At 50.3% G+C, this 21,322-nt stretch overlaps 3 protein-coding genes across 3 annotated transcripts; 1 reads left to right on the top strand and 2 right to left on the bottom strand.

Moving 5' to 3' along the window:
* Positions 1-323: 323 nt before the first annotated feature.
* On the bottom strand, positions 324-6,496 carry pck2 (phosphoenolpyruvate carboxykinase 2 (mitochondrial)). Its single transcript, XM_067251329.1, has 10 exons — positions 6,353-6,496; positions 3,722-3,934; positions 3,401-3,585; positions 2,972-3,178; positions 2,665-2,852; positions 2,405-2,567; positions 2,012-2,227; positions 1,670-1,807; positions 973-1,068; positions 324-886 (listed from the first exon to the last, which is right to left on the bottom strand). The coding sequence occupies exons 1-10, from the start codon at positions 6,382-6,384 to the stop codon at positions 417-419; spliced, it is 1,908 nt and encodes a 635-aa protein (XP_067107430.1). The 5' UTR covers positions 6,385-6,496; the 3' UTR covers positions 324-416.
* A 2,551-nt stretch (positions 6,497-9,047) lies between these two features.
* Positions 9,048-12,131, top strand: psme1 (proteasome activator subunit 1). Its single transcript, XM_067251798.1, has 12 exons — positions 9,048-9,131; positions 9,236-9,279; positions 9,594-9,626; positions 9,721-9,783; positions 9,899-10,000; positions 10,115-10,178; positions 10,489-10,586; positions 10,671-10,739; positions 10,829-10,896; positions 10,995-11,049; positions 11,159-11,245; positions 11,882-12,131. The coding sequence occupies exons 2-12, from the start codon at positions 9,241-9,243 to the stop codon at positions 11,960-11,962; spliced, it is 759 nt and encodes a 252-aa protein (XP_067107899.1). The 5' UTR covers positions 9,048-9,131; positions 9,236-9,240; the 3' UTR covers positions 11,963-12,131.
* A 1,537-nt stretch (positions 12,132-13,668) lies between these two features.
* dcaf11 (ddb1 and cul4 associated factor 11) lies at positions 13,669-21,194 on the bottom strand. Its single transcript, XM_067251742.1, has 15 exons — positions 20,775-21,194; positions 20,203-20,392; positions 20,001-20,128; positions 19,442-19,560; positions 18,677-18,741; positions 18,502-18,602; positions 18,192-18,338; positions 17,895-17,949; positions 17,573-17,644; positions 17,237-17,294; positions 16,798-16,983; positions 16,336-16,489; positions 15,094-15,246; positions 14,645-14,751; positions 13,669-14,446 (listed from the first exon to the last, which is right to left on the bottom strand). The coding sequence occupies exons 2-15, from the start codon at positions 20,379-20,381 to the stop codon at positions 14,369-14,371; spliced, it is 1,602 nt and encodes a 533-aa protein (XP_067107843.1). The 5' UTR covers positions 20,382-20,392; positions 20,775-21,194; the 3' UTR covers positions 13,669-14,368.
* Positions 21,195-21,322: the final 128 nt, after the last annotated feature.

Below are 21,322 nucleotides of genomic sequence, written 5' to 3'. Positions count from 1 at the left end.
GCATTAGCATTCAGGAGAAATGCCCTGAATACAGTCAAGTGTTCATGCCTTCTTCTACCACACAAACTTCATCAAGTCAGACGTGATTCTTTGGGGTGCAGCTGGTAAACATCCAAGCGTTCAGCTTGGTTGCAGAATGTCAGTAAGGCACTACGACTCGTCAATGTTCCCCCACAGCCACGAAGGCCTTTCCTCATCTCCTACCCCTGTCACCTGGCAGCACCAGGCAGTGAGAAACTCTTCAGATCATTCTACCTCCTCTACATCTCCAACCTTTAGTTTACATCTCCATGTATCCACCCAAGACTGCCCTGAGTTTACCCCACCCGTCCCCCCCCACCCGTCCCCTCGTGTTAGCATCACTGTAGTGTAACGTCCATCATTTAGCTTGTTACCTCTTCATCCTTCCTTCCTGGTCAGTTCCTCACCCTCTTCTCCAGCGCGTCCAGCTCCGCCCCCACCTGCTGGGGCAGGTCTGCCCCCACCTGCTGGCTAAAATACGCCCTCAGCTCCTGGGTCTCCTTCTCCCAGAATGCCTTGGGCAGGTCGAAGAGGGCGGCCATATCCACGTCCCCGGCCAGGCCCTGGACGTTGATGGAGCCGTCCTGGGGCAGCCAGCCCACCATGCTCCTCCGGGCCGCCTCATCCTCGCGCTCGCGGCCGCAGCGCCTGAAGATCCACTCCAGGACGCGGGCGTTCTCCCCGAAGCCGGGCCAGAGGAAAGATCCGGACACCGGGTCCTTCCTGAACCAGTTGACGTGGAAGATCTTGGGCAGCTGGGTGGGCCCCGGGCGCGTCTCCATGCTCAGCCAGTGGGCCAGGTAGTCTCCGAAGTTGTAGCCGAAGAACGGCCGCATGGCGAAGGGGTCGTGCATGATGGCCTTCCCTGGTATTGTCAAACAAATGTTTATTTTCCTTGAAAAGCATTCTGCATCATTTTATAAGATCAGATGCATGTGGAAGTGTCAATACCTTTGTGTTCAGCTGCTGCTGTGGACTCAGATCTCATGGCCGCTCCCACAAACACCCCGTGGCGCCAGTTGAAGGCCTCGTACACCAGAGGGACTCCTGGGACACAGCAGAACAGGGGTCAGAGGTCAGGCATTAGCAGGGGTCATGTCAGGGGCCAGGGGGGCCACAGTGACATTGTTGCTGATCCTATTAGCTTTCCTAACATCTAACAATAGAAGAAGACCTTCAGTGTTTCCCCTAGGACTTTTTTCAGGGGGGGAGGTAGATCTACATTTTGCCTCCCATTCACGTTCAACGGAAGTCACGTGACAGGCCCGGCAGTGTACCTGGCACTGCGAAAAGGTAGCCTAGCAACAGAAGCGAACCCTATTCCATGCGTTTATTATGGCAGAGTAGAGTCCAGTGTGTTTCCAGTCAAAACTAAACTAGCATAACACAGCTAGCACAGTATATGCAACACCACACGGAGCCGCTCACAAGCACATTCAGTCGCTGCCAGTGGATCCAGTGTACTCATCAACACAGTGGATCCAGTGTACATAACAAGGGCAACGTTGTGCAAATAAATTGAACTTTTGAGGTGACGAGCAAGAAGCGAACTGCCAGTGAAAACAGCTCTCTTTTTGGGGGGAATATATAGCATGATTTGATATATTTTTTCATTTTTAGGGAGGCGGAAGAGGAGAGTCATCCTCACCCTCTGGTCTCCTGCCTCCGAAGATGATGGCATCGATGGGCACCCCCTCATCACTCTCCCACTGGGGGTCGATGATGGGACACTGGGCGGCCGGGGTGCAGAACCTGGAGTTGGGGTGGGCACAGAGGGTGGAGTCTCCTGGGGGAGGAGGAGCAGGGGGGGGGGGAGGAGGAGTGATGAGACAGAACACACCAGAACTGAACGCCGTGATGTAAACACTGATATTCTAGCAGCAGTACAAGGTTGCGAGCAGTTAAACTGCATGGAAATACTCCAACAGAACTAATAACATCACATGTCCCCTTGCCACCAGGTGGCGTGGTTTCTCCCCTCGTAGCTCACCGGGTGTCCAGGATTTGCCGTGCCAGTCCATCAGCGACACACCCTCTGCTGGGGGCTCCAGACCCTCCCACCACACCCCCCCATCGCTGGTCTCGCCCACGTTGGTGAACACGGTGTTCTTAGCGATGGTTGCCATGGCGTGGGGGTTGGTCTTCATGGAGGTTCCGGGCGCCACGCCAAAGAAGCCATTCTCTGGGTTTATGGCCCTCAGCTTCCCTGCAGAGCAGAGACACACATCACCACTGCTGTCCAACTGCAGACTCTCGCAGGACAAACTGCAAGGCCCCAGGTAGAAATATCCAGTCTGAAACCGACTGTTTTGTGTTTTTGTGTGTCTGTGTGAGGGAGTTACTTTTGGCATATGTGTGTGTGTGTGAATAAGAGTCTCCATACCCTGGCTGTCGAACTTCATCCAGGCGATGTCGTCACCCACACACTCCACCTTCCAGCCCTGCATGGCAGGCTTCATCATGGCCAGGTTGGTCTTCCCACAGGCACTGGGGAATGCTGCCGCCACGTAGCGCTTCTCCCCCTGGGGGCTCGTGATGCCCAGGATCTGGAGGACGGACAAACAGGAAGGTAAAAAATGGTTAAAGAGTGCTCATCTACGAGTCACAGTCTGGGCCCCCACACCCACACACACACACACACACCAGCATGTGCTCGGCCAGCCAGCCCTCGTCCTTGGCGATGCGGGAGGCGATGCGCAGGGCGAAGCACTTCTTCCCCAGCAGGGAGTTTCCCCCGTAGCCGCTGCCGAAGGACAGGATCTGCCGGCTGTCTGGCAGGTGGGAGATCAGCACTTTCTCTGGGTTACACGGCCACGAGCTCACCAGGGGGGCTGGGGGAAGAGGTTGGTGAAAGCCCAGGTCAGGGAGCAATACAGGATCCTCCCAGGACCTCACACACACACCACACCAATAGCTGATGCTACCCCACCCAGAAACAGGTGAGCAGTACCTTTCAGAGGCAGGGGTCGCCCCAGAGAGTGCTGGCAGCGTACAAACTCCGCCCCCTCCGCTAGCTTCTCCATGACGGGCGTGCCCATGCGGGTCATGATGCCCATGCTGGCCACCACGTAGGGGGAGTCAGTCACCTGCACGCCCATCTTGGACAGAGACGAGCCGACAGGACCCATGCTGAACGGGATGACGTACATTGTACGCCCTGGGGGAGGACACAAGCAGAGACACACAGAACTGTTACTGCACCTGCTGTCGAAGTGACTCCAGCACCACAGGGAATCTCTCCCATGGAAGAGCAGTGGTGTCAAACCAGAACCTCTCCTGAGCCTGTCAGGGCTTTTAGGATGGGGGAGGTATGTAGAAACATTGGGCCACATCTGTCAGAAGCAGAGAGAGGCAGAGAGAGGCAGAGATCCAGCCGTACCAGCCATGCAGCCAGGGAAGCGTTCCTGCCGGGCCTTCTGGAAGTCCTCCTCGCTCAGCCAGCTGCCCAGCTGGCTCTTGGCTCCGGGGCTGGGGATGGGCACTGTGTCCCGCTGGTGCTTGGTCACGATCACCGTCTTACTCTCCACCCTCGCCACATCCTTGGGATCGGTCCTTGCCAGCCAGCTGGGCAGGGGTGAAAGGTCACACACACACACACACACACACATCAGGGTCTGATCTTAACAACCTGGGTGGCTTGCTGGACTGCAGACAGCCCCCGTCCCCCTGGGCAGGGCGTGGCCCCGGGAGCATTCCTCACCAGTTGTGGTACTTGGGCAGTCTCTTAACCATGCCGTCCTTCTCCAGCCCGGCCAGGACGCCGGCCGTCTCCTCCGCCGTGCCCGTCACCACATGCACACGGGCGGGCTGGCACTCGGCCACCGCCCCCTTCACAAAGTCAGCCACGGCGGAGGGCAGGGAGGGCACCGAGGCCAGGGAGCGGACCCCCACCCCGGCCCCCACACAGCCTCGCCTGGGGACACAGAGGAGGTTAGGGTGATGACACTCAAGGTGATAAAAACGGGATTTTCTATAGATACATTTGATCTGCATCTGTGTGGTGGAACCCCATCACTGCTGTCCTCCAGTTTGGTTTCATGTTTTTAGATATGGACCCCCATGACATGCAGTTTAAGGGGAACTTTTATTTGTTCCCTCATTCATTCATGGTGACAGAGGGCCAGAGCAGGTGTTGTTATGGAGATCATGCCCTTGGTGAAACACCAGAGATCACCTCAGAGCGTCTCTGGTCTCGAGCCAGGAGGGTTGGAGAGGAGGATGTTGGGTCAGACAACTTAAAGTCAAGCTGTTAAACAGAGAGAAACCTCTCGCTGGAAACACCAGACAGGATGAGCTTACTCTCCAGTCCACCTAACGTAAAACATTATATTTCACAAAAGATTTTCACGTTTTTTTTCTTCAAATTTAATTTGACTCCACGGGATCTGCTGTATAATGTGACTCACATTTTTAACTGGTGGTTTTGGGTCGACTGGCTAATTTGAATCACACGTTTCTACTTCAGTTCAGAGTCTCTCTGACAGAGGGCACATGCAGTCCAAACTAGCAGCACAGTCATTAAAGTTCACACACACACTCTCCCCCTCTCTCTTAAGGATAGGGTCTAGAGGGCATAGGCTGACAAGCACATGCTGAGAAGATAACTAGCTGCTGATAAAGCAGGCATCATGCCAATAACACCACAGCTCAGACATGAGGACCAGCATTTAACCAATATACAATCCAACCATGACACGCACACTGACCACTGCATCATGCATCACACACACACAGAGAAAGAAAGACCTTTGTTCAAGACACTTTACGGAGGTTAAAAGCTGAATTCAGCATACATCCTTAAAGGAGCACCTTACTGAAGCCACCCTTAACTACCAGCGAGCTGCTGCTTGTTAACTGCTATGTAATTATCTGCAACAGGAGGTCTGCTGTACGGAGAGAGACTGGACATCACCTTCTGAAGCTTCAAGACATGGCTGCCCCCGTTTGACCTTTAACCTCTCTTCCTCCCCCTTGGCAACCCCCCCCCCCTCTGACAGACTCTCGTTGTGTGAGCAGCAGAGATTGAAGTCAAGCTGAGTCTGAACCCCTCCCTCCTCGTGGAGATCTTCTCTGTGTAACTAACAACTAACAGATTTGAGCATTTTCTCACTTTGGATCACTGACTGAAACAGATGAGCACAATGGAACAGAGATCGCCCCCCTCCCCTCCCACTCTACTCCCTCTCCCCCTCCCCCTCTCCCCTCCTCCTCCTCCCCCTCCCTCTCCCCTCCTCCTCCTCCTCCTCCTCCCCCTCCCCTCCTCCTCCCCCTCCCCCTCCTCCTCCTCCTCCTCCCCCTCCTCCTCCCCTCCTCCTCCTCCTCCTCCTCCTCCTCCCCCTCCTCCTCCCCCTCCCCCTCCCCCTCCCCCTCCCCCTCCCCCTCCCCCTCCCCCTCCTCCTCCCCCTCCTCCCCCTCCTCCTCCTCCCATGATACTAGTTGAGCTTTGCACGGTTCCATTCCCCAGTCTAACACCCCTTCAGAAAAAGTCAACCAATCACCAGGAACCACAAGCAGTTACACCCACACTCCCCCTACCAGTTATCGGTTAACAGTTCCTGAGGTCTGTGGAGAACACCGAGGGCACTACACGCACGTAACACACGCACGTAACACACGCATGCATCACGTTGGGTCGCCTGAATCCTGGTTTAAACATGCAGCGAGGACAGTTCATTCAGACAGAGTTGTGAACACAGCACACAAATGACAAGCTGCAAACACAACATGATGCAAGGCTGCTCACATTTAGCCTACTTTGTGCAACATGGTCAGATAGCCTGGGGGGGGAAGAGAAATTCAGAGAAATGAATGCTACTAGGATATGATTCGGAACCTATTCTTATGTCAACATGGCACTTATTGACTTAAAGAAATATCCTTCATTTTTAAGTGTACTTAGTTGCGCTGGTTTGGTCAGGTTTAGTTTAGCAGTGTTGGTGGCTAGTTATAGTTCAAGTCCTACGTGTGGCTTTTTAAACAAACTTATTAAACCTGTAGGGTGTGTTCGGTGTGAGTGTTGTCATAAAACTATAAAGATGTTTATCTAGGATACGAGCCAATTGCCATATCTCGCGTAGATTGCAAAAACAAATGGTCGTATCCAAAAGAGTCTGATTCGGTTGACATTTGTTTCAACTTATTGCAAATATTGTGCATGCATAATTGGCTACAACACAATCAATGGGTTGAAATGTTGCAACGCGACCTGTAGTCAAGTTAACTATAGAACACTATGTACCCCGTAGTTCCGGAGTACTATAAACAGTTATCCGGGTCAGAAAGCACATCTTATAGTGCACTCTAAATATGACTGAAATAAGAAAATACTCACCGTTTGAAAACTCCGAGAATGAGACACGACATCTTGTTGTAACACAAACTGTGGCAGTGAATTAAGTTTCACAAACTCAAAAGATCTAGTGGCAGAAAGTGGTGTTGTGTACTTCAGAACCAATCACAACTCATATCGAATCGGTGAGATAGCAGTGTGAATGCTGAGGTAGAGACCTTACCGAGAGAACCTTGCCCTTAGTAACACGTGTACGTTCACAGGCGCAAACATGCACGCACACCTTGACACGGGTTAAATGTGTGGTAACTCAATTACCTACTGATCAAAACATACTTAGTGCAATGTACGCAGATGTGCCTCTGGAAAAAATGTATAATCTGAGACTCAAACGCAGTCTAAGTACGAAAACTACGATAACTTAAATTGATGTAGTCTCGTTCAAGCATCGACAAAATCCGCGAGTGTTCTCATTTTTAATAATTTGGGTTCTTTTAAAACACGAAAACACGCGAGACAAGGAAGACACGGAATACTACTTCATACAACCAAGTTTCCTCATGATTCAAATATCCCGTCCAGACACGGGAAAACTCGACCCGGCTGGATGATGCAATTTCGAAGTTCCGGTATCAGCGGCCAAATACACGGAACAGTGAGACAGTTTTTAAAGGGTTGCAATGAACAGGATAGAGAAGCTGAGAAATTGGCAATGGACCTCGTCAGTTGAAAGCTCAGTACGAGTGTGTTGTGAAAAGCTGAGCAGAGTCAGCAAAATAAAAACGCAAAGTCATTGAAAAAAATAGTACTGCGGAAGGATATATGCAGTTTCAGTTGTCTACTCAGAACTGGCCTAATTGGACCAATTAGCTAGCAGGCAATGTTGTTGATGCGTTGTAAAAAAAAAATATATATATAATTTTTTTAAATGCACAAAAAAAAAAGAATGGGCATGTGGGTCTGTTCTGGTTAACACGATCCTGTCAGGGGTGGCTGGATAGGTTAGAGTGGTAGGGTAAGTGGATGGTCGACTACATTCAGGTCAAGAGGAAACATTAAATTGGGAGAAATAGTCAACAGGTTGAAGAGAGGGTGGGAGTGCCGAAGGCAAAAGAAAGAATTGAACCGGGAGAACCTGCTCCTTCTGGTTTCACTGCTGCCGGGAGAACCCCCTCCTTCTGGTTTACTGATGCTCAGAACCCCCTCCTTCTGGTTTACTGATGCTCAGAACCCCCTCCTTCTGGTTTACTGCTGCTCAGAACCCCCTCCTTCTGGTTTACTGATGCTCAGAACCCCCTCCTTCTGGTTTACTGCTGCTCAGAACCCCCTCCTTCTGGTTTACTGCTGCTCTGTTTCCTGGAGTGGTATGTGGCGTTGCTGCAGCTGTTCTGAGACTAGGATCTCCTGAACAGGCAGACTCAACTAGGACAATTTCTTACTGTGAATAACGTGATTTCAATTTTGCATACGAGTTTCAGTTGTGAATTTGATACCATATAAAGTTTGCCAAAGGGAGGGAGATCCTTTTCTGACGTTCTCGCCCCTCCTCCTCCTCTCCTCTCCCACCCTCCCCTCTCCCTCCTACCCCACCCACCCTCCCTCCCCACCCTCCCTTCGGCTCCACAGACTTTCAGACCTTTGCACTGAGTCTTTCACAAACAAGTTTGAAATGACAGAAAACAACTTTCTAGATCTCTCACTCAATCACTTCAATCAATAATTAAAACACTTCAGCTTTCACCCTTTGGATTAAATCCGTCCAAACAAAGTCCACAATTTATTGTAATTTATTGCATGTAACTCTAGCATATTTCAATGACCTGTAATCATACAAGCACAAAGCAAAGGAACAATTAATTGCTCACAATATTAACAAACACCTAGATGGTTATAAATGATGTGGCAGATAACCAAAGCACTAAACCACCACTCTATGAGACCGATATCACTAATAAATACTGTTCAACATTTATTATAAGCTACATTCATAATGCTCGTACTGAGGATTTTCTCAAACGCTATTTTTAATGGTTCAACAATACATAAACCATTTTAACAATTTGGGATATGGTCATACATTTAATTTAATTTCAGATTGAATTAGTTAGGCATTTATGAGCGTTAATCATTTTCCAATCAACTGCAATGATATAGCAGTTACAGAGTAGCAAAAACATCCGGTTCCTGGTCTCCCTGCTCTGTTGACAGTGAGGGTCTCGTGTGCCGACAGCATCACTGCTTAACACTACGTTTGCAAGTGCATTAATACTGAACGCGATACTAGAATATTGTTATAAAATGTTTGTAACAATTTGTAGACCTACACTCACCAAGAGGAAAGTCTAATAGTTTGTTTTAGTATGTTCTATGTAAAACCGAGTAAAAGCAATAAGAAACCGTATCCATAATCTAGTTTATTCACCAGTGAGATGTTTCATCTTCCCAAACCTTTAACGCGAATAGCGGTTAAATGCACGAGGATGTTTCAGGTTCAATATACTACGTTCAAAAGTTGATAGGAGCGCATTCCTTAGCGGACACACTGGGAACCGCAGACCATGTCAACATATAGAAGTTATTTTACCACCCAGTGTAATTGAGAATAATTTGGACGGATTTATTTGTCTGGTAAATGTATCACACTGAAACATCTGCCAATGATTTTAAGCCTCAGAAACTTCAAGTCCCACAATGCCACATGATGAACGCGAACCCCGTGCCAACCTGGAAAGTACGGAAATATCCTTACTTTCATTTTCAGTTTTTAATGCTGACTAACAACGACTGCTTTTCCGTGCTGTGCATCATTCACAATTAACAGGTAAACCACTAATTTCTCACACAGTTGTGTGTATTTGCACGATATTGTTGTGACAATGTGTAATTGTGTACACAACTTAAAGTGATTTCCCTTTTCATTAAAAGAAACGATGACATCCATAGACATCCGCCCGGAGTCCAAGAAACAGGTAAGAATAGCGACGTTGTCCTCTTTTAAACTCACTTAAAAGTAACTAAATGAAATCGTCGACAGCCGAGATAGATACCTAAACAGCATAGTGTGCCTAGGCAGCGTTTTAGGAGCATAGTTCACCGTGTGTTAAGCTAACTGATAGTAAAGTGTTAGGCCATGAGATCACCAGCTGGAACTCGACCCGTCTACCCCGCAGTGGAGTGAAACTACCTGTCAGACAACTCGGACACAGTCAGAGTTGGGTGTCTGGTAAGTGAGATATCAGTGATACAGTGACCACTCTCCTCCTCTCCAAATACCACACTACAGGTCGATGACTTCTGCAAGCAACTTACCAAGGAGGTACATAGCCAGTTTGAACAACTTAAGCACTTCATCATGCGTAACTAAGAGCTTTTCATATTTCTAAACCCCATGTGCCCCCTGTGTGATACAGGCAGAGACTCTGCTCACAGGCTTCTTCCCTCAGAAGATCGTAGAGATGGAGATGCTCTTGAAGGTAAGAAGGCAGACACCTGCTGCTCCAGCGGCAGGAACACAAGCGCTCTAGACACACAGGAGACATTAAGTCAGGGTGTTTATGATATTGTGATGTTGGTGTGGATGTTCTTCAGAGCTCGCTGAGCCTGGATAACCTGGTGACCCTGAAGGCTCCTCTGGATATCCCCATCCCTGACCCTGTGAAGGAGGAGGCCAAGAGGAAGAGGAAGGAGGAGGTGGAGACACCACACACTCTGACATACCCACACACACACACCCTCCTATCCATGCTCTAGTGTTAGCTTCTTGCCAGAGGCTCTGTACTGACCCCTCTTCTCTGGATCCTGCAGAAGGAAGCCAAGGAGGGCAAGAAGGGCAAGGAAGACAAGGAAGACAAGGATGAGGAGGATGCAGGTGAGAGGAGGAACATGGTGCTACCACGCTGCTGCTCCAGTAGAACAATACTAATATACATCTCATGTATTTTGTTTTTGTGTAACTGGCACAAGGCTACTCCTGTTCTCACTGTCATGTGATCTCTCAGTCTAACAGTGAGGCAGTGATTTATATTTGGAAAAGGGTGGGGGTGTTCCACGATGTATAAAAGCCATTGTTGATGGACTCACAGCAGGGATTGGGTAGAGTCTGTTAAGTAGTAGTTTGCTGCATTACAGAAGTGCTACATTATATTGGACATAAAGACGGGGTTGTGGTCTTCCTCCAGGTCCTCCCTGCGGCCCCATCGCCTGCAACGAGAGGGTGGAGCGTCTGCTGAAGGAGATCAGGCCTCAGATCCAGACCCTCAAGGAGAAGCTCAACACAGTCAGTTGTTTACCTCACTGCAGAGAGTAAATCGTGAAAGGATATGAATCATATTTAAATGTATTTGTGTCCCTGTGCTCCCAGGTGTCCATGTGGGTTCAGCTCCAGATTCCCAAGATCGAGGATGGAAACAACTTTGGCGTGGCTGTGCAGGTGAGCTGTTAGGATGCGTCACCATGACCACCAAAACACTGTTGAACTGCACATTTCTGATCTTAATATTCCTACATGTTGCTCCACAGGAGAAGGTGTTTGAGCTTCTGACCAACACTCGCACCAAGATCGAGGGATTCCAGACGCAGATCTCCAAGTAAGATGTGATACTGAGAACAGTGCTGTTAACTGATGATTTGGTGTGTGTGTGTGATGTGTGTGTGTGAATCTGCTGACATGTTCTGGTGTGCGTAGGTACTACAGCGAGAGGGGCGATGCTGTGGCCAAAGCATCCAAACAACCTCACGTGGTCAGTATTCCTGCATGTGTGTGTAATTGTACAGTATACGTGTGTGTGTGTACAGTATACACATGTACACAATCACCTGCTGGCCTGACTTGTGTTCCGTGGTCTCCAGGGAGACTACAGACAGCTGGTGCATGAGCTGGACCAGTCCCAGTACTGTGAGCTGAGAGTCGTGGTCCTGGAGATACGCAACACATACGTAAGCCCGGGTCACTTCCTGTTTCCCTCCTCGTACTTCCTCCCCCCTCCAGCAGGTTGTGGCCATGCAGAGCTGTTAGCAGTGACCAGGGGAGGAGCCCTCGCCACACGAACAAAGGAGTCAATTGAGTACACTGAACAGATGCAACGTTCAACAATTCGAAAATATAAAATTACATGTCATTGAAGGGAATAAATTTAAATTAAATTCGCTAGGCACCGCTGTATAGATTTCACAGGAGAATGTATTACAGAGGTGTTCTAGGATATTTTATTTGAGGACCAAAACTTCCCATGACTCAGTGATGTCATTAATCTGCCTGTAGTTATATCTGCCTGTAGTTATATCTGCCTGTAGTTATATCTGCCTGTAGTTATATCTGCCTGTAGTTTTATCTGCCTGTAGTTATATCTGCCTGTAGTTTTATCTGCCTGTAGTTATATCTGCCTGTAGTTATATCTGCCTGTAGTTATATCTGCCTGTAGTTATCTAGCAGATGGAGCCGTTCTCCTGTTCAGTGTTTCTGGTGGAAGGTCTGCTCCCTGCTGCGTTCCTCTGATGTGTGTTGAAGAGGCTGTTGGGCGGAGATGAAAGGCTGGTGATGTCATGATGCTGTTCTCTCCTGCTGCTGTCCAGGCTGTGCTGTTTGACATCATCAACAAGAACTACGACAAGATCAAGAAGCCCAGAGGAGATAGCAAGGCCCTCATCTACTGAGACACACACACTCCAGATGTGTTCATTTGAAATACCACTGACGATCTGATATATAGAGACACTGACTCAGTAGTGTTTAGATTCACATTTTCATTTCCCCAGCCGTTAGTAAATAGTGCTGTATTAACCATTATCAGACTACAAAATAAATCTGTGAGATTTCTTGTTACTCTGTGAATTGCCAATTTTTGTTGCCTAAGTGTTAAATTATGTGAAAGTGAAAACAGATCAATCGTTTACCTATACTAATGAATAAGCCTTGAGTGATCCGTCAAATTCTTCTGCCATGGGGGTGAGGTATTAATCATATTAAATATAATTTAAGGTGACATGAGACAGTTTCCCATGTGTGAATCCTTCTCTAAGGAATGAGGACTAACATTTCAGAGAGATTAAAAGCAGAGTCTGACGGGGAGAGAAGCTGAAGTGTGACCTCACACCAGATGAGAGAAGCTGAAGTGTGACCTCACATCAGATGAGGGACAGTTGGCAGCCAACACAGCTCTATGACCCCTGACCCCCACAGACATCTCTACAGTGCAGGCCCCTGCGGCAGGGCTATCATATCACGCTGTGGGGCCACACAGGTTGTATAAAGAGTCGAGCACACGTGGTCTGGGCTACTCTGTTTGTCCGTCCGTGTTTGTGAGGAAGAGTCCCTCTCCCGGCCTCCCTGGACACCACCAGCCTGGCCCCAGGCAGCAACACCCCCGGTACAGGCCACTGAACAGTGAACAACGCAGGAGGCCAGCCGCCAGGTCTGTCAGTACCAGCAGCACCCAGGTGAGGAGGCTCAGAACAAGCCTCCCGGCCCGGCAGAGTTCACCAGCCGCCTGGTGGGATTTATGGTTGATGTCAAAATGTTCATTTGCTGCAGTCTTGCTGTCAGTGTCCACGCTTTCAGGCCAAGTTGAGTTTTGCTTTACTGCATGTCGTCCTCCCTCTCGGCTTTCCTGTCAGAATATACCGCCGCTGTAAAAATAATAGAGGCAGAAATCTCCCAATTTTTGGGGGTAAAAAGTATGTTTTACAGAAACTTACCAGACTCGCTGCCTCGTAGTGCAGCTTCAAGCCCTGATGGGACACAAGAGAACCGTCTCGCTGCCTCGTAGTGCAGCTTCAAGCCCTGATGGGACACAAGAGAACCGTCTCGCTGCCTCGTAGTGCAGCTTCAAGCCCTGATGGGACACAAGAGAACTGTCTCGCTGCCTCGTAGTGCAGCTTCAAGCCCTGATGGGACACAAGAGAACTGTCTCGCTGCCTCGTAGTGCAGCTTCAAGCCCTGATGGGACACAAGAGAACCAACCTGCTCAACGGTCAGAGAACTGGACCGCAGGTCACGCGGTTGCAGGTGGTGTACATCCCTTGTGGTATACGTCCCGTTTGGATGAATGCTAAATGAAAACACACAACAGACAGATACACTAACAGCTCCCCAGACAGTTTCATCCTGGATCTGGGCTCACTGGCCCTGTATTCCCCCTGGCTCTTCAGGGTGTTGGGCTTCTGACTGTAATTTTAAAGCACTTACAACATTCCTCACGTAACAAAGCCCTCCGTGCATAATGCTGAAGATGCATCAGCGGTCTGTCTAGATACGCCTCCATACTATTCACCAGACAAGCTGCCTGGCTATTTAACAAGTGTAATTAGGTAATACACAAGCACAGATAAGGATTACCAGGAAGAAAGTTCAAAGACAAAGATTAACATTTAAAGAAATATTTTATTTGTTATTGTAAAACATTGTTTTGAGAGTGAAATATGGACATTGAGATATAAATACACTCAAATACCATCCACACATATTCTACCCTTCACCCTATATCATCCCAGCACAAACACACATTCAAACCTTTCAACTGGAAAATGTTTACATCAGGCTACAAAATCTTGTGTTTATTTTCCACCCCTGGACAATAATAACGATAAAATATAATACATTATTTATAATGAATTATTCCCATTATTTATGAATGATTCTTACGATTTCCCTAGTATTTATGACATACTTTTTTCATTTAATGTTAACATTATTTATGAAATTATTTTAAACAAAGCACCAGAAGACTGTCGGCATTAAAATCGACTGAGGATCTCCAGAGCAACACGCCACACACAGCTTCTAACACACTGCATGTCAGTGGGAACACATCCAAAAAGTGACAAAAAGGCTCCAATGTCACATGAAAACTCCACCCTTTCCTGCAGGTTTCTGAATACAATGTTATTATATTTACCAGGGGAAGTTAGGAGGGCCACATCAGGAGAATAACACTTTACACATCACACTTTATTATCCAGCATTGATAGTGTGAGCTTTAACATCTCGCTCTGAGAGAGGCCCTCACTCTCTCTCGACTGGTGGATCCTGCCTATGACTTCACTTCCTGCCTTTCCTTGGCCCTACTCCCTCTCCCTCTCTCTGTCCTCGTTGAGCGGATGGGTCTGTCTGTGCTCCCACAATCGCACAGCACCATCCCACTGTAGGGAGATAGAGGGAGGGAGGGGATATGGGAGGGGGAGGGGGACAGGGAGAGAGGGAAAGAGGGAGAGCGAGCGAGAGGGGATGAAAGATGAGAGAGAGGGGATGAGGAGGAGAAACACAGTTAATCCGTGAGGTATTCCCTCCATGTCCACCAGGTGAGCAGCTGGGCTGGGACTGTTCAGGCCGTTACTCACAGAGCTGCTGATGATGCTGTCCTTGTAAGGGTGCCAGGTCACATCCCTCACACAGGCCTCGTGGTCCGACAGCCGGGACACAACGCTGCCGGTCAGCACGTCATAGACTACACACACACCACACACACCACACACACACCACACACACACCACACACACACACCACACACACACACACACCACACACACCACACACACACTCACGGGTTAGAGACACAGAGGGAGAGAAACAGTCGGATGGCGAAGGAACGCGAGAGACACAAAAACAGAGAGACAAAGACAGGCACACCCACATGCAGGTTACATAGAAAGAGAGAGACAGATAGATACAGACAGAGACAGACAGATACAGACAGGCAGACAGATACAGAGAGACAGACAGATACAGACAGATACAGAGAGACAGACAGATACAGAGAGACAGACAGAGAGAGAGCCAGGTGACCTACTGATGATCTTGCCCGTGGAGCAGCCTGTGTAGATGAACCTCTGTCCGGTGGTGAACTCAGGAGAGAAGCGGCAGCGTATCAGAGTGTGCAGCACGCCGTGCCCCCGGTACGTCATGACCGACGTGTCTCCTGTCAGCTTGTGTCTCTTCAGAGCTGGGGGGGGGGAGGAGAGATGGCCAATGCCAGCTAAGTTAACAGACAGTGGCTGCTGTTGACAGAGTAAAGTACAGCTGTGCAACAGGAAGCAGTGAGGAGGAGACATCAGGTACTACTGCCCGCAGCACTAGCAGTCTACACCCCTGGAGGAGACATCAGGTACTACTGCCCGCAGCACTAGCAGTCTACACCCCTGCCCCCCCTCCCTCACCTCTCTGCCCCCCCTCCCTCACCCCTCTGCCCCCCCTCCCTCACCCCTCTGCCCCCCCTCCCTCACCCCTCTGCCCCCCCTCCCTCACCTCTCTGCTCCCCCTCCCTCACCTCTCTGCCCCCCCTCCCTCACCTCTCTGCCCCCCCTCACCCCTCTGCCCCCCCTCCCTCACCTCTCTGCCCCCCCTCCCTCACCTCTCTGCTCCCCCTCCCTCACCCCTCTGCCCCCCCTCCCTCACCTCTCTGCCCCCCCTCCCTCACCTCTCTGCCCCCCCTCCCTCACCTCTCTGCCCCCCCTCCCTCACCCCTCTGCCCCCCCTCCCTCACCCCTCTGCCCCCCCTCCCTCACCTCTCTGCCCCCCCTCCCTCACCTCTCTGCCCCCCCTCCCTCACCTCTCTGCCCCCCCTCCCTCACCTCTCTGTCCCCCCTCCCTCACCTCTCTGCCCCCCCTCCCTCACCTCTCTGCCCCCCCTCCCTCACCTCTCTGCCCCCCCTCCCTCACCCCTCTGCTCCCCCTCACCTCTCTGTCCCCCCTCCCTCACCTGTCTGCCCCCCCTCCCTCACCCCTCTGCTCCCCCTCCCTCACCTCTCTGCCCCCCCTCCCTCACCTCTCTGCCCCCCCTCCCTCACCTCTCTGCCCCCCCTCCCTCACCTCTCTGTCCCCCCTCCCTCACCTCTCTGCCCCCCCTCCCTCACCTCTCTGCCCCCCCTCCCTCACCTCTCTGCCCCCCCTCCCTCACCCCTCTGCTCCCCCTCACCTCTCTGTCCCCCCTCCCTCACCTGTCTGCCCCCCCTCCCTCACCCCTCTGCTCCCCCTCACCTCTCTGCCCCCCCCAGGTCCCTCTCTCCCTTCTCTCCCCCTAGCCCCTCCTCACCTCTTTGGGGGACCTGCTGCCAGCGGTAGTCCCAGTTCTGCTGGGTGACGGCCAGCCGGGATGCGGCCAGCCCCTCCTTGGGGGAGAACCTCCTCACGTCCCACAGCTTGATGGACTGGTCCTTGGAGTTGCTGATCAGGTAGCGAGCATCGCCCTGGTGGGCGGTACAAAAACACACCACACAGAAATGTTTTCAATTATTTCCATTTTTTATTTGGAATCTTGTTCCACGTCACTGTGGTGTGGACAGAAACGTAGGAGTAGGAGTGTAGGGATGTAGTTTCAGGCCAGCTTGTATCAAATCATGAAAGATTCAAGATGAATGTAATGATGTCCTTGATCTTCTGCTGTACTTTCTATTATGCGCTATTGGTATGTCGCTGCGCTCATAAGGGAATTTAAATCTGAATGCTAGTGCTGGTTACCTTGGTTACCTTGCTGTGGATGAGGGTGGGGGTGTACCTTGCTGTGGATGAAGGTGATGCCGTCTCTGTGTCCGGCCAGCTGACCCACGGGCTGGGGGCGGTCCTCACGCAGGGTGCGGCGATCCCAGACCTTGCACAGCGCGTCATCGCTGCCGGAGAACAGCAGCTGGGAGGAGCTGTCTGCAAACGCCACTGCGTTCACATCATCCTCATGGGCGTCAATCTGCAGGGGACAAACGAGAGGGCAGGGAGGAGGAAGAGTACAGGAGACCAGTAGAGAGAGAGACAGAGAAATGTAGAGAGGAAGAGAGAGAGGAAGAGAGGGAAAGGGAGGAACAGATGGTAGAGGTCAGGCAGGTTGTGACAGTCACAGAGGGGTTCTAGAGTGTGTTTGTGTGTTTGTGTGTGTGTGTGTGTAGGTCTGCTCTCTGGTAACAGTTAAAGGTAGAGGTGTGAAGCCACACTCACACACTGACCTTTAACGTTCTCTTGTTCTGTTCACGATCAAAGACATAGAGGCGGCCATCGTTTGCCCTGAGAGAGAGAGAGAGAGAGAGAGAGAGAGAGAGAGAGAGAGAGAGAGAGAGAGAGAGAGAGAGAGAGAGAGAGAGAGAGAGAGAGAGAGAGAGAGAGAGAGAGAGAGAGAGAGAGAGAGAGAGAGAGAGAGAGAGAGAGAGAGAGAGAGAGAGAGAGAGAGAGAGAGAGAGAGAGAGAGAGAGAGAGAGAAAGGAGAGTGGAAGAGAGAGAGAAGCTTACATAAATGAGTCCTCTCCTAAGCAGCAGTCTGAAGTGGAGTGTGGAGTCTGTGGAACTCACCCTCCAGGATCTCCTTCCCGTCCGTAGACGCGGCCAGAGAGAACACACAGAACCTCCTCTCGTCTGGGCTGCAAGACAAGACCCGCCCCTCAGATCACCAGCTACATGGTACCATGAACTACCGGCTGTTACAGGACTACAGCATGTACATCAGTTCTAGTAAATGAACTGTAAGGAGTCCTAATATTGTGCTGACTGGCTGGCTGGCTGACAGGCAAATGCAGATACAGCATCAGGATTAGAAGCCACAGCTGTATGTGTGAGCGAGTGATGACCTGAGGGTGGTGCCGTGAAAGGCGCTAGGAGGGAAACACTCACTTGAGGTCCAGTGCCGTGTGAGTTTCACTGTCTCCCTCAATACTGCACACATGAACTGCAGGGGGAGAGAGACATTAGGACAACACCAACAAGACTACCATATTATGCTCCAGCTGGGTGATTTTCTTTTAATTAAATAAGTTTGTTTACTTCTTATAAATTCTATACACTGTAAACTATTAGCCAAACTGCTTTTCTACTCATTTCCACAGATACTCTGTGACTGTCGTTGCGCCCGCGGTAGAGCTGACCAGCCCGGCGTGGCCCACAAGGTTCTAGATGGTTCCGTAGCCTTACTGTAGTCAGACCAGCTGGAGTAGAGCACGCAGCTGGCGTCGGGGGAGAAGCACGCGTCCAGGACGCTCCAGCCCACATCCCTGGCCTTCACCGCCCGCTTCAGACTCAACCCACCCCTGCTGGTGTCATACAGGCGGATGTTCTGGTCTGGGGGGGATGACAGACAAGGCAGAAATACAGACAGACAGGAGAATTAGTGACCCATGGGATTAGGAAATATGTAAAACTGAGTTCTTCAGTCAACTTGAACAGAAGCAACGTACATACGTACAGACTTGCAATATGAGCTTAGTTTTGAAGTGTTAGTTACCTTGGCAGGCAGAGAGGAACATGTTGCCATCCTCACTGTAAACCCCGCAGAAGGCTTTCTGTCTGTAGGTGTCTTTACACGACACACAGTTGGGCAGGAAGCTGAGGAGAGGCACCTTAGTTCATTACATTTACAAAACAGTAAAAATGTAAATAACTTCCTGCTGTATACTCACTGTGAGCGGATACGGCTGCACTCCCCATGAGAAAAACTGGAGCCGAGACACCTGCCTTGTTCCCTCTGCAGAACACAACCCAGGATAACTAACTATGACAACACGATAACCATGATAGCACGATATCTAGGATAACACGATAACAGGAAAGTATGTCTGAACATGACACGATAATGAGACAGATTCTGACACAGTCTTATGTCCTTTAACACAGCCTGCTAAAGGGGCAGGGGGAAGTACCTCTGTAAGCATGCTAAAGGGGCAGGGGGAAGTACCTCTGTAAGCATGCTAAAGGGGCAGGGGGAAGTACCTCTGTAAGCATGCTAAAGGGGCAGGGGGAAGTACCTCTGTAAGCATGCTAAAGGGGCAGGGGGAAGTACCTCTGTAAGCATGCTAAAGGGGCAGGGGGAAGTACCTCTGTAAGCATGCTAAAGGGGCAGGGGGAAGTACCTCTGTAAGCATGCTAAAGGGGCAGGGGGAAGTACCTCTGTAAGCATGCTAAAGGGGCAGGGGGAAGTACCTCTGTAAGCATGCTAAAGGGGCAGGGGGAAGTACCTCTGTAAGCATGCTAAAGGGGCAGGGGGAAGTACCTCTGTAAGCATGCTAAAGGGGCAGGGGGAAGTACCTCTGTAAGCATGCTAAAGGGGCAGGGGGAAGTACCTCTGTAAGCATGCTAAAGGGGCAGGGGGAAGTACCTCTGTAAGCATGCTAAAGGGGCAGGGGGAAGTACCTCTGTAAGCATGCTAAAGGGGCAGGGGGAAGTACCTCTGTAAGCATGTGTGTGAAGCTGTTTCTCCCCCTCAGGGCTGAGGAGGCGGTAGCCAGGAGGATCTGGGTTCTGATCTCACTCTGGTCCACGTCCTGCGTGTCTGGCTGGGAGTCCACTGGAACACAGGAACACAGGCCTCCATCAGGACAGGCCTCCATCAGGACAGGCCTCCATCAGGACAGGCCTCCATCAGGACAGGCCTAGGCCTCCATCAGGACAGGCCTCCATCAGGACAGGCCTCCATCAGGACAGGCCTCCATCAGGACAGGCCTCCATCAGGACAGGCCTAGGCCTCCATCAGGACAGGCCTTCATCAGGACAGGCCTTCATCAGGACAGGCCTCCATCAGGACAGGCCTCCATCAGGACAGGCCTCCATCAGGACAGGCCTCCATCAGGACAGGCCTCCATCAGGACAGGCCTCATGACACTATTACACTTTGTAGTGAAAACCCACTCCTATCTAAGACTGTTTTCTTTGTTAGGGTGAACAGCACAGAACATCATCAGGTGATGACTGGTGTGTGTGAAACGACCTCTACGTTGTCGTGGTTACCAGGGGGGTTGTAGCGGTCTCCAAGGCGACCCTCCCACGCTCCATCGCTGTCCTCGTCAGAATCCGAGTATGACTGGACGAGCTGCAGCCCTGTCGCCCCACTGCCATGGACCAGCCTCACCTGGCCCCTGCAGAGAAACACACCTTTATTGCCCTGAACCTGCGACCTCTTGATCTAAGATCAAAGGCCGTTGGATCTTACCTCCTCAGTAAGTAAGCCAGCACTTGCGCTAAATCAACGTCCTCTTCAGCGGTAGACTGTCTCTCTGCAGCTCTGTTGCCCCGCGTGCCGCTGCTCTGGTTGGATTCCTGATCAGACTGGTCTGGGTTGCCGCTGGAACCCCGACCGCCGGACATCCCAGAACTGGACTGAGAGCCCATAGACCGAGAGCCTAGCGAGCACAACAATGTCGAACGGAAATGTTTATGCCCAGGTGTCAAACCCCCCTCTCTCTTGATCGCGCGAGCACACACACAAACCATTATAAACGCCATACATTTTTCTGATCCAAACACGCACACACGTAACTATCTCTTTGGCAGTTTACGATTAATGCGCAGAATGTGGATAGTTGAGTAATGCACGGTTGAGGTCTTTCCTCGTCCTTGCTTAACAGATTCAACTAACAAACACATTTCGGATTTGAAATTGAACACTACACACAGTGCTAGTAAGTCTATGTTTAAAACATGTAAAATGTAAATTACGGTTGAACTGACAGCTAGAACTATAGATTGTAGACAATAACTAGCGTTAGCTAGCTAGCTACATACCCCTATGTTATTGTCGTTGACAGTTCCTTGGCACTGTACTGGAAGCTAAATCCTTCGTCAGATATATCGATACAAGTTAGACAAAGACAAAAAGTTTTATATGTGGGAAATGTTTTCAATCTGGATTTTGTCCAAACTGGAGTAGTTTTTCTAGCCCAGTCCGTGTTGCGCCATGTTGTTTACAAAATACAAGCCCTCTTCACGAGCTCCTGCACTTTCGCAGTCACATGATCAACTATCGCGAGGAGGGATCCAACCACTAATTTGGTTGCCTCGTTGAAACCCGTCTCTATTTAGCAAAAAGTTTAACAGAAGTTTGATGAATATTGGTATAGCTTAATGTGTCGGCTGAAATTATGATAAAAGACACGATTCAAATGAAAGCAGTGTTCTCAAACTGCAGCACTAACTTGATCACCGCAGACTGGGGCCTAGTAGTGACAACACATGCCTACGTCGGTATGTGGAGTCTGTTTTGATCACCAATCAGAGGACCGTTTCATAATTGAAAATGAAACAGAACTTTTTGGTGCTAAACATCTAGCAGA

This window comes from Osmerus mordax, chromosome 15 (assembly GCF_038355195.1).
Source record: "Osmerus mordax isolate fOsmMor3 chromosome 15, fOsmMor3.pri, whole genome shotgun sequence".
In the NCBI taxonomy this organism is placed as follows: domain Eukaryota; kingdom Metazoa; phylum Chordata; class Actinopteri; order Osmeriformes; family Osmeridae; genus Osmerus; species Osmerus mordax.
Note: the sequence above shows the minus strand (reverse complement) of the source record. Positions and strands in the feature narration are given on the sequence as shown.